At 35.1% G+C, this 13,219-nt stretch overlaps 1 protein-coding gene across 2 annotated transcripts in view; it reads right to left on the minus strand.

Moving 5' to 3' along the window:
* Positions 1-13,219, minus strand: part of LOC150093565 (uncharacterized) — a 172,118-nt gene that overhangs the window by 70,580 nt on the left and 88,319 nt on the right. For both annotated transcript variants that reach the window (XM_090412756.1, XM_090412755.1), the window contains 3 exons: positions 8,011-8,184; positions 3,301-3,435; positions 2,255-2,339 (listed from right to left, as the gene is read on the minus strand). In XM_090412756.1, the coding sequence (XP_090268882.1) occupies positions 2,255-2,339; positions 3,301-3,435; positions 8,011-8,184 (394 nt within the window). The remainder of the gene's footprint in view (positions 1-2,254; positions 2,340-3,300; positions 3,436-8,010; positions 8,185-13,219) is intronic.

Consider the following 13,219-nt stretch of genomic DNA (forward strand, 5'->3'; position numbering starts at 1 on the left):
CGTAAGCAGTAAACACTTGCCAGTAATCAGGAAACGTAGCGACGTAAACCAATTTGACTATGGGCAGATAGAGCACGGACGGTAGTATTTCGGAAACAGCCGCACTTGTTGGTTGCTCCCATTGTACTGTATCAACGGTGTACGAAGACTGGATTAACCATGAAGAGACATCCAGCAGAAGGTCAGCCACGCGTTGCTGATCCTAGCGGTAAGTGCTGGGTGTCACAACCGTATCTCAGCAACGACGTGCAACAGTCGTACAGATCACCCACTAGTACAGCAGCGAGGCAGTTCGAGCCATTTTCCATGCAACTTCAGCCGTAACCTTGCTTCGCCTGGGGTTCCACAATCGTAAACCAGCATGAATACCAATCCAAGCATCGCAAACTACGCCTCTCTGGGTGAAGGAACGTTGGCAGTAGACGTTCGACAAACGGAAGAAGGTCATCTGGAGATGAGTCCTGTTTTCTGCTGCACCATGCTCATGGCCGGGTTCGCATTTGGCATAAACAGCGTGGAGCCCTATCCCCTGGTTGCACAGTTGGGGTTCAACAGGGCGGTGGAGGTGGGTTTATGGTCTGGGGAGCGTTTTTTTGGACGCATCCCACAAACACTGAATGGTGAATGCAACAGGGACCTGTTACCCAGCCATCTCGAACCATATCTGCAGGAAGTCTACCCCGACCACGGTGCCATCTTTCAAAAGGACAAGGCACTTTGTCATCTGTGCAACACGTACGAGTTGTTTTGTGCGAGTTGTTGATGTACGAGTGGTTGAGGTTCCCCCAACTACTCATTGAGGATGTTCGACACCTTATGGAATTTGTTCCTAGGCGTCTGCTAGCCGTGATTGCACATAGAAGTAGATCTACGTGTTATTAAGTGGGTGTTCCTAATGCAAAATAACTAAGTGCATAATATTTAATCAATAATCTTCATATACCCCTTTGCAACATCTTGGATCAGAAAATTTCTTCCCTTCTGCAGCTGTTCTGATAAGTGATATTATTGTGAAGTACTTAGGAGCAACAACAGTACAATCACCAACTGGTGTGCTAGCCACATAAAATCACAAATCACAGAGCAGGACTACCGAGTACTGAAGAGCTTGGCGCGAAAAAATGCCGTCCTACACAGGCCCGAGTTCCGGAATTCCTCTGCAAGCAAAGTCAGCACATAACTGTTCGTTGGGTACTGAAGAACTTTGGTTTCCATGGCCATGCAGCCACAAACAAGCCTAAAATCATCAAGGAAAAGCAGCCATTGGACTCTGGATCAGTGGAAACGCTTTCTCTGGAGTGATGAATCACGCTTCATCATCTCACATTCCGACAGACGAGTCCGGGTCAATCTTCCCCCACCAAACTTCACCGTTGACGCAACTCATTCATGCAGATTGCGTTTTCCTGGTACCATCACTTGGAGCTGGCCCCTTTAGTATGAAGTGGGTTGTTAATGCTGTGGCTATAATGAGACAATTCTGTGCTTCCAACTTCATGGAAGCAGTTTGGTGAATCCTTTCCTGTATTAACACGAGATCTGTGCAGGAATGGCTTGATGCGATCATTGTTGAAGAACTTGACTAACTTGCACAGAGCCCAGATTTCAATCCGCATGGAACATCTATGGTATGAACTGGAATGCTGATTGTGAGCCAGGCTGATTTGCTCAACATTAATGACCGACTTCACTAATGCTCCTCTGGAAGAATGAAAGGGAATTACAGCAAGAACATACAAAAAATCTAGTGAAAAGCCTTCCCGGAAGATTGAAGTCTGTTGTTACAGCAGAGGATGGACAATTCCATATTAATGTCTTTTATATTAGAGTGAGGAATCCGAATAATTTTCATCAGGTAGCATATGTATTTATTTCTGCAGGAAAATAAGCGAATTATTTAAGATATAATTCTTGTTTCATTTTGAGACTGATGACAACATTCTTTTGTAATTCGCTAATGGTTTGCGATTCACAGAGAACCAAACCGATTCTCAGTTCACTGCAATTCAACAAATTAGTACTTCGCGCTGTTACTTGACAGACGCTTTCCAGGAGTTCTTGAAATTATATCTGATGTGCTGTTCTAGTTTTGTTTCACTTGTAAAATTCTTACTATATTACAATGCAACGTACACAGTTACTTGTATTCTTTTCCAAAACAAAAGAAACCTTGAAGGTAGTGAAATATGTTTAATATTAGCTTAAATGGCGTTAATCATTGATTAGAATAGAAACGTTGGTTCAAGTGACCTACCTCCTTTGCAGTTAGCTAATGATGTCATTACCGCTACGTTCCACACTGAGGATGCGACTGTGCATTCTATATGACGATACTGAGTCTGTAAGTAAATAATTCTATTAGGAATCAATTTCTGTTATCTAAAAATTAACTCAAGACAACAAACTATTGTTTAACTTCTAGTCAGCAAGACATCATGTTGAATCATAATGAAAATTCAATTGAAAAATATAAAACATTTTGAAGAATAGTTTATATGTGCACCACCTAGGGCTAAGAGCCTCAATGATAGGCTTATTTGGAGAAAAGAACTAGAATTTTTTATCAATACAATATGCAGATGTGATTAATTACAGAATATTATCATCTTCAAGAAGTTAATTTAAGGAAGTTATTTTATGAAATAACTTCCAATCATTGTTCATATTGAAATTGTTATTTACCTTTTACTTCTTTGTTCTCAGATATGTACTATAGTCGAAGTTTTCGTTCATTAGTGCAGTAACAATAAAAATTAGTACATTAAAATTATTATTGTTACCTCATTGAGGTACTTAAGGAAGAACAGCAATGAGGTAACAATAAGAACCTCATTGAGGTTCTTATTGTTAAGAACCTCTATTCCTCTAAAGAACCTTGATGAGGTTCTTTTGAGCTAAGAACCTCATTGAGATTCTTAGCTCTAAAGGAAGACTTTTGCATTGTATGAAAATTGATGCTCAACTTAGGAGGAATAACTAATTCTTCCTTCTACAAACGGTTGATGAATCTCTGCATCTTTGAATGAAACTCCGGGATTAAATATGGGACTGTTTTCCAGAAACATGCCATTTCTTTTTTGGTAGTAATTCTGCTTGACATAACTGTGTGCTTCCTATTATCGCCTCAGATGATGATAAGTGTTAATGGAATTAATATGGAATGATTTTATAAACTCATTGCTACTCGGTATAATGTTTTGCTATAATTTCTGTATGCAGTTCATAAATTCTTTGTTTTAATTTCATTTTAACATTAAGATGGTAAGTGAAATAATTATCAACACGTAGTTAAATCATTACCGGAATAAACTCAGTCATGTTGGAAAGAATCAAGTCGAAGATTTCTGTCGAGGTAGAAGCTCTTTCACATGAAATTCTAAAATTGGAAAAATCTTGTAAAGTCTTCTCCAGACGTTTTTCTGCAAAGAACATATCCTGGAAGCAAAAAAGAAAACAAAATCACTCAAAATAAAACCATTGCCATATTCAAATGTCTTAAAAATCCAATATCTTTAGACTGCGGTTTCAAATTTATTAGCGTTAATAATGCTATAATAGTTATTTTATATTTGACGGTATATATCAGAACACAAAATTATAAGTGTATGTATCTTTTATGTTCATTGATGCGGAAGTTCGCAATTCTTCCTGTTTGACCATAATAAGCTTGATCACAAGAGCAGGGTACTTCGTAGACTCCAGGATGTGATAAAGGAGGGATGCTGTCCTTGTGTGAACGGATGAGAGTAGCTAATTTTACACACGACTTGAAAACTGTGCGTAGTTCCTGTTTATTAAGAATTCTAGATATCTTTTCTCTTGTGCCTTTAATGTATGGGATGGTGACCGTTTTGTTGTAGTTCACTGTGGTGGATAGTGGGAGGGGTTTCTTAGGAGCATTTAGTATTTTGTTTATCTTATGGGGATTCTAGTCATTGGCCAAGAAGGTGTGGAGTAAGTGAGCCAGTTCAGCAGTAAGAGCATTGTCATTGGAACAGATTGCTGTCTCTCTTTGTGGGTTAGCGTTTTTAAAATAGCATACACTTGAGAAGGGGGATGATGTGATTGTTTGTGTAAAATATCTCCCTGCATGGGTGGGTTTTCTAAAAACAGAAAATGATAAGGAACAATCTGAAAGACGTGTGATCAGCGTATCTAGGAAATGCACAAAGTTATTAGCTTCCAGTTCCATTGTAAAGTGGATTTTAGGATGGTGGCTATTTAAATGCGCTAAGAATATTTCCAATGTCCCTGGACCATGTGGCCAAATTGCAAGCACATCTTCAAGATAGCGTAACCAAAGTGTATTGATAGCTGAGAGTGGCTGTATTGATAGCTAGTTTTTCCAGGTGTTCTATGTAGAAGTTGGCTAAGGGGGGAGCCCGTAGCTGTCCCATCTAATTGTTTGTATATTTTCCCTTTCCATGTGAAATATCCTGCATATATTGTGAATTTAAATAATTCAACTATATCAGGAGGAAAGTGTGACTTTAGTAGATTAAGGGTTTCAATTAGTGATACATTTGTGAAAAGTGAGGAGATATCAAAGCTTACCATTAAGTCTGAGCTTTTTAAAGTATGGTGTTATAAAATGCTTTTTAGGTGGGCAGAATTTTTGACAAAGGAGAGAGAATTGTTTGTGAGAGTGGCTAATAGCTTGGCTAAATGTGCAGCCCGGTTGTATGTGGGACCATTTATACTATCCACAATAGGGCGTAAGGATGTACTTGTTTGTAAATTTTTGGTGCTCCATATATCCCAGGTAAATAGCTGGGATATATGGAGCACCATAACATGGAAAGGCGTGAATTTGTTTACTGTTTCTTTGGGCCAGGAAGTGACTTTTTTCTGTAATTTACGTACCTTATTGCTTTGTGTGTTGGTGAGATTGCGATCTATAATTTTGTATGTTGACTGATCTTGTAAAAGTGTGTGCATTTTGTTTTCATATTCTGTTGTGTCCATCACCATGGTTGCATTCCCTTTGTCTGCTTTTGCTATGATAATCTGGTTATTATTATATAACTCTTTTACAGCAATGATTTCCTTATGATGGATATTATTTCTGGGAGGCTTAGACTTGATCAGGATGTTAATTACTGCCTCCAGCAATAGCCAATAACATACGTTTAGATGTAGCCAACATCCTAATCAAGTCTAAGCCTCCCAGAAATAATATCCATCATAAAGAAATCATTGCTCTGAAAGAGTTATATAATAATAACCAGAGTCTTTTCAATGCTGAAAATTTTTTGTACAATATAGGATTTCCATCCGTATATAACTTATATTGTTTGTATTGTTTGTGATATTTAATTTTCTATTTTTATTGTGCATCATTGTATTGCAGTTTGTTTCTTGAATTGCACACACTATTTTGAATAAATAAATATATCATACCACAATCACTATCTTCTTCATCCCTCGTATCCTTCTAGACTGGTCTAACTTTCATTGTGGCAGTATCTTTTCTATCTTTTCTGTCCCGCAGATTGTACTGGAAGAGGTCCTCAATACAATCCTTCCAGTACAATCCTAGATTCCTATCGGAAACAAGTCTTTTTTGAATGTTATTCTACACGATTGGCAGGCACCGTCCATCATTTTAAATACTTTAACATGATCTTTCAACCATATTTTAACTGTGTCTAAGCTGAGACTGTAAAACTCTAATTTCGACAGTTAGTAGTACAAATCGATATAGTTGACAAAGCTCTTGATTATGACTTCTTCTCCTATTGCAATACCTGACAGGGGCCCAAAGATATTTTTAAAGATTTTATTTTCAAAGATTGGCTTTTTTCACCATGGCTGATCTATTATGTTCCAGATTTTTGATCTACATGAAATGATAAGACTAACGACTGTTTTGTACATTTTAATTTTAATTAAAAAATCAATTTTTCCTTTTTTCCTTTTCAAAGGGAAAAAAATCAATTATTTCCTTTGTGGGGCTTGGGAGCCTCGCCCCACAAAGATTAAATCCTGGGTTCTCTATTGATCTGTAGTTGTTAATGTGTCAAGATATTTGAAAAAGTAGTATTTTAAAACTTATTATTATTAAAACTAAAATTGCCCTTTTTATTTGTTCGTTGGCTTAAATATTATGTTATGTTTTGAATGTTTTTCTAATGTATTCAATATTCTCGCCTACTAAAATAATACCCTCTGCATATTTCAATAATATTGTTCTCTTTTGGTTATATTTTACGGTTTCTCTAATAAGCATAGTCCAATCAAAATATTATGATTTCCACCGTTATTTCACAATCGTCCAATTATATCCTGCTAATCCAGATTTGAATCTCGGTAAAAGCCGGTATACCTGAGGTATGTGACGTGCTATTCATTGGAAGTTGCTGGTTCGAAGTTGGAAGGAATGATCATACGCTGGTAAAAGCGACGTTTGTAGAGTACTAGTTGAAGGGTGGCAATATAAATTAAACTTCAGTATTGTAGGCTGTTCGCGGAGTGCTGTAGTTAAGGTGTTCCAAGAGTGTAAGGACACTGAGAACAGTCGCAGAGTAAATGGTGAGTGATCATGCCACAATGATGCTCGCGGTGAACGTGAATTTCGTCCCTGGCCTTGTGCAAGCCCAGGTACGAAACGATCTGAAATGGCTGGCCATTGCAAAACTCTATTCTTTAGCAGTAGCATAATTTTCTTTAGATTAGAGCTTAGTATACGACCGCAAACCAAATTTCCCTAAAAGAATTGTTTTTTTAAGATTGCTTGATCTGAAATAAAAAGCTCCAGGACGATTCCAAAGAGATATGCATGCATTTTATATTTGGCCATTACGGTCGCTAGCAACCGATCCATCAGGTCTGTAACAACACCCCACTACATATTTAATCTTGCTAGACTCCACCTCACACTAGATGGCTTTAAACTCACTGCCACATGAAAAATTGTTACTAGTCTTGCAGTCATGGTCCCAACTTCAACTGGATTCAAGTTGTCCACTACCATGAGTAGAGCATCCTCCTCCTCTCCTATCCTGTGTATCCTTCCTAAAATTACTGCATTGTCACAGTTGATATTAGTCAGCATGTTCGCCTCTGATAGGTAGGTCTCTCTTTCTGATACTCCTACATACGTGTACAGACTTAATAAGTTGCTTGCATTTTATTTTGTATACTCTTGTCTGTGGTCTAGATGATACAGTTGGACAACTTGAAGATCTCTGTTCTTATCTAGCGCCTTACTTAAGAAGAAATATTCTTTGCACATGCTTGATACGTCCTAACCGGAAGAACACAAAATCGATTTCTTCTCATAATCATTTTCATGATAATGCCCATTCCCTTCATTATCAGAGCTACATAACATTGTCTCTCTTATACACAGATTCTATCTATTCTTCCCACAATAATTTAGTTTCCTTGATTGTGTCAGGTTTCATGCCAGTTAATAGTCTTTCAAGACTTCTGATACCAAACGCATTCGGTGTAGGCCATCCCTCTTATACAAATCCAATCTTCCCTCAGACTCACTCCAAACACCCAAAAACTCATATCCATTCCTTCTACAGAATCTATGTAGAAGAATATCTATGTTCGTACCTATTAGAATTTCAATCAAAATAGTACTTAGCGTGTGTTTACGCTAAGTACTATAAAAAAAGACTAAAATACACACTAATATGCTATGAAGCATTACTTTTTTCTAATGAAAAAAAAAACATATATGCTATTTCATCGTATTATTTCAACTAATCCATTGTTCACGTTCGACCTTGATGTCTTCTAATTTTCAGCTTGAAATATATGACTATTAAATTTTTACTCTATATTCATCCTTCTCTATATTCATAATTTTGACACTATATTCATCATTCCTTGTGTTGACGTGTTATTCAATCTTACTTCATTTTTTCTAAATGTTTTTACTTTTTAAACGCATACAGAAACACATAAAAGAAATATCGAAATAATTCATCAATGCTATTTTTAAAGTAACTAATAATAAAATTATTATATTAAGAGGACAAAAACTAAAGCATTTACCCTTAGCACGTAAAGAATAGCAATGATGGACTTGAGTTTTGAGTTTAAATCTCCAGGATACCGTTCAGCAGCAATATCGTACATGCGATCATCGTCAATAAATCTTCCAAAAAAGGAAATCATCTGAGAGTTAGTAAAAGGAGCTCCTTTTTTCGTGCTGTTACGCAAAAGTCCCTATAAAATAAAAACAAAAATAAAAATCACTGCTTTACAGTGTGAAATAATCGAATTCCATATTTGAAATTCACCAATTTTATTTTAAGAAAAATAATATAGTGCTGGTTTTATATCTTAACAGAACATTGGATTATTCTCAACGAGTAACATGGCATCCTCAGGCAGCGTGATCTACGTTCTCAGACACCTCAAATCCTGATAGGTGGGCCTGTTTGGCAGAATTAAATGGGAGAATTTCATAGCCCTCTGCGAGACCACCACTGCCCTTATTAGAACCCTGAAACGGCTTGAAATTGTTCCATGTTTGGTCTTTTTAGGGAAGGATATTTACTATAGAATTTCACCTTTAGATTACCAATAGAAATGATTTAGAACATTTCGTGTGAAGGATTAACATAAAAATATCCTTTGCCTGCATGCTGCATGAAGCAAATTTCAGTAGTTAAGTTTTAAAAGAGGTATACCGTGAGTAGACATATCGATACAAAATAAATAACGGAAAAAACTCACGTGGAAAGATTATTTAATAGTATAATTTTTGGTTGTCTGTCACAGGCATCTTCAGTACATTAAGCTCAAAATTAAGCACTAATTGACAATTCCAAAAAGCGCCACCTAAGTAGCTGGTGTAAGATAACTAAAAAGGTCAATAACGTTCCTAAAAAAATAAAAAATAATAAAAAAAATTTACACAATAAAAAGTTAGGAAAGATTAGCTGATTTGTAAAGTACTATCTCCAATAAAGGGGATAGACGTAAGCCGTCGGATCTGTTTAAGTTAGGAGAATGAAGTTGAGTTTCACATGTTTCTTTATAAGGGCGTTCCATGAGAAACCGACGTTTGTGAAGAACTCTTGTCTTTCTCCAATGAACTCTGTGTCTAGTGAAGATGGCATGTTCCTACCCAGAGTCAATTGAAGAGACTTAATTCTCTTATAGATAATGTATCTACATGGAATGAAGATCCAAAGAAAAAACTTAAAACCTTCTTCGGTCGTCCACCTAGATTGTATGGTCTTCCAAAAGTTCATAAACCAGGCATTCCGTTAAGACCAGTCGTAGATTGTATAGGTTGCCCCACTTACAAAATCTCAAAATTTTTATCAAATTTACTCCCCTCTTCAACTAGAAGAACTGATACTTATATAAAAAATACTTTGGATTTCAAAAATAAAATTTCAGATCTTCATTTGGACGTTTCTGATATCATGATCAGTTTAGTTGTTTCTTTATTTACAAATGTGCCTCTTTCGGAAAGTATTGAATTACTACAACAGGAATTTCCTTCAGACATTGTAAACGTATTTGATTTTGTAATAAATTCTGGTTATTTTTCCTTTAAAAATAAGTTGAAGGAACAGCAATGGGTAATCCTTTTTCTCCTGCTATCTCCAAATTCTTTATGGAACATTTTGAACAACGTATCTTTGACAACATTTCTCCCAAACCTACTCATTGGTTCAAATATGTCGATGACATTTTTGCTGTATGCAATGGCTCTTCTGATGAACTTCAACAATTTCTCACTAAGTTAAACGCATTTTATCCTAAGATCAAGTTTAACCTAGAAGTAGAATCAAATAAGCAGTTAGCCTTTATAGATCTTCTAATTCTTCGCCAACCAGTTGGTAACCTAAATTTCTCAGTTTATAGAAAGAAGACTCATACAGGCCATTATATCCATGCGGAATCCCATTACCATCCCAGTCAAAAGGCAGGAACTATTAAAACGCTGGTTCATTGGGCCCACTCCTTTTGTTCTTCACACGATCTTTTACAGAAAGAACTACAATATATAACTTCTTCCTTTCTATCTAATGGTTATAAGAATTGCTTCATTAAAAGAACTGAGTAGTTTTATGTCTTCCTCTTCAAACACAGAGGAAATAACGCGCATTACTATCCCTTATGTACAAGGCATCACTGAACGTATAGCAAAAGTTTTAAAACCACTGAATATTTTTGTTGCCTTTCGACCGTTTAGAAAAATCTCCACCTTTCTCACTTCTCCTAAGGACAAGCTTCCACATCTTAATCATCCAGGTATCTACCAAATTCCGTGCTCTTGTGGATTATCTTATTTCTGACAAACGGGAAGATCTGTCTCTATTCGGCTAGAAGAACACCAATCTTATATTGAATACTTTAAACCTAAAAAGTCTGGACTTGCAGAACATGCCATCTTCACTAGACACAGAGTTCATTGGAGAAAGACAAGAGTTCTTCATAAAAATCAGTTTCTCATGGAACGCCTTTATAAAGAAATATGTGAAACTCTACTTCATTCTCCTAACTTAAACAGATCCGACGGCTTACGTCTATACCCTTTATGGGAGATAGTACTTTACAAATCAGCTAACCTTTCCTAACCTTTTATTGTATTGATTTTTTTATTATTATTATTTTTATTTTTATTTTATTTTATTTTATTTTTAGGAAAGTTATTGACCTTTTTAGTTATCTTACACCAGCTACTTAGGTGGTGCTTTTTGGAATTGTCAGTTTTTGTTTAATTTGAGCTTAATGTACTGAAGATGCCTGTGACATACAGGCAAAAATTTTACTATTAAATAATCTTTTTACGTGAGTTTTTTCCGTTATTAATTTTGTATCGATTTCAATGGTTAATCTGATCTGGTATCAATACATTTAAATTATCCTTTAAAAGGGATCATGGAGAGCAGCGCATACATAAAATAATCAAAACACCTTAATCAAAACTAGATAAAATACTAAATATGAGGTAGTGCACGTCTTAAAAACTGTGGATAAATCTTAAAATTGGGTGTACAGCGACAACACAAACTGCCTATTTATGTATATGATGGCGGATACGTTTTCTTTCGCACAGTACGGATTTAAATTCGAATTTAAATTCTGTAAATTGTTTTTGAGAAAATCATCAGAAGAAAATGCAGAACGTCTTCATCTGTTCCATAAGCAAGGATCAGTAGAAATTCTAGTGAAGGAACGAATGCAAGCCACCATAAAGCTATTGTAATTTGTAATATAAGTGAATTTAAAAAAACAGTCACAATATTCTTCCAGAAATTTTAATATTCGACAATTAGGCAGCACAAGATTCGAGTATTCTGATACTTGCTAAACTCATTGTTTTAGACAATTTATTTTATTTAAATTATGATACTCAGGTTTTAAATTTTGATGTTGTGTACTGTTTATGAGAGCGGATAGATGACACAGAGAGAAATATCTCTGTTCCATTTATCTAGAGTTATATGTTATATTCATCAGGTTTGGAAAAAATAATAAATAAAATAAATTTCTATGGGGTTAATGTTGCAAAGAAATGGAGAATTTTAAATTCACTGTGACTGGGTAGCAAAGCTCCTTTAAGGAGATCCCTAAGCTATAAACACACATCTATGAGAATGATTGTAGAATATGATATGGAGGAGCAAAAGACACTTGTTCCGGGCGAATTGGGGTGGTTCGGCTTGTCTAGTTAAGAGTGTCATAAAACCTTAATTAGAAATCGTCTACCAACTCAGTCAGTGAGTCAGAGAGAGAGAAGATGGTTGCTTATCACTAAGATTAAATGCAATTTTCTTCAACTATGGAAAACCCTGAAGATGGTTGCCATTGCTGAAGAGGAGAGGTGATTTATCCTCTTAAATCACTGCTTTTGACTGGAAGTTCGAGGTGGTTACAGAAATGGGGCTGGTTGTGCGGGGATCGAGCTTCACATACTTAACGAGATAAACTAACGCAACCATTAATGAAATCGTGTTTATGTAATTTTTGTAATACTATTGCCTATTAAATATTATTTAAAAGAAGTACAAATGAAGTTATTGATTATAGTTCTTACTAAAATTAAATTGATATTTATTCATTTTATATATACAATTCTCGTTTTAAAATATTCGTAAAATATGAATCGTAATATCGTAAAATATCATAAAATATTCGTTTTATAAAACGAATGTCAATTATACTGTCATTCATTTTAATCTCAAACTATTCTGAATGTTATAATATCAATTTTATCTTATTCAAACGTTTAAATTTAAGAAAATATTAATAATTAATTTGAAAATCATAATTTAAACGGTCGGATTTAGTTACCAAACTTTGATAATAAATTATTGAGAACAATGTCAAATATCTGTAAAATTTATTTGTAAATAACTGATTTTTGTTTGCATTAATAATTGCAAACAAAATTATTTCATGAATTATTTCATTTTCTATTTTTTATTTATTTTTATTTTATTTTATTTTATTTTGTACTCCAAAGTAAGAATCTCAGGAATCCGCTAGTAGATTATGGATGATTTCCCACCTTAATAAAATGTTTTGAAGTAAGATTTTGTGATTTTTCATGCTAAAAGTTGTTTACTATTGTTCTGCTACGCAGACATGAATATGAGAATTTAAATAAATAACAACCCACTTCTCTACCCCTCATGATACACCAGCGATTTCAGCTATTCTGCATGCATAGAGCGGTGTCAAAATGAATATATCTCAGTGAACATGAATAATGCAATACATCGAGGAATGTATGCATCGGAGGGAATGTTTTTTCTTACACGCAATGGCGGCAACTATTTTATGATCATCCCTAAATAGAAAAATTTGGAGTTCATAGTTAGCCTTTGATCTTAGAGCGTAACGCTAATTATACAAGTTACTGTTCAATTTAGAAAATGGAAGCAGGAATGTGACTGCGAGCGACACAGTATTTCATAAACCAGATTTAACCAACAGTACACGTAATTGGTGATACGTTGAAAAATATTTGATGATTTGATGATATGTGTATAACGGACGGTCGGATTTTGTAAGTTAATGAAATTATAAAAATAAATATTGAAAATCTTCCCCGCCCTCTAAAATATATATTTGCATGTTTTATCTATCTTTTTTCAACATGGCAGGAGTTGACAAATGTGTTGATTTTCAAATATTTTGTTTGTTCTACTTCCGAGTGAGAAGATAAACGTATATATTGGACAGAAATCTTAAAATCGCGAGCAAGTCTTATCTGGCGTTGTTTTCTATTTCT

The sequence above is a fragment of the Typopeltis vanoorti genome, chromosome 23 (genome assembly GCF_054136105.1).
Source record: "Typopeltis vanoorti isolate ZY-2024b chromosome 23, IOZ_Tvanoo_1.0, whole genome shotgun sequence".
NCBI lineage: Eukaryota > Metazoa > Arthropoda > Arachnida > Uropygi > Thelyphonidae > Typopeltis > Typopeltis vanoorti.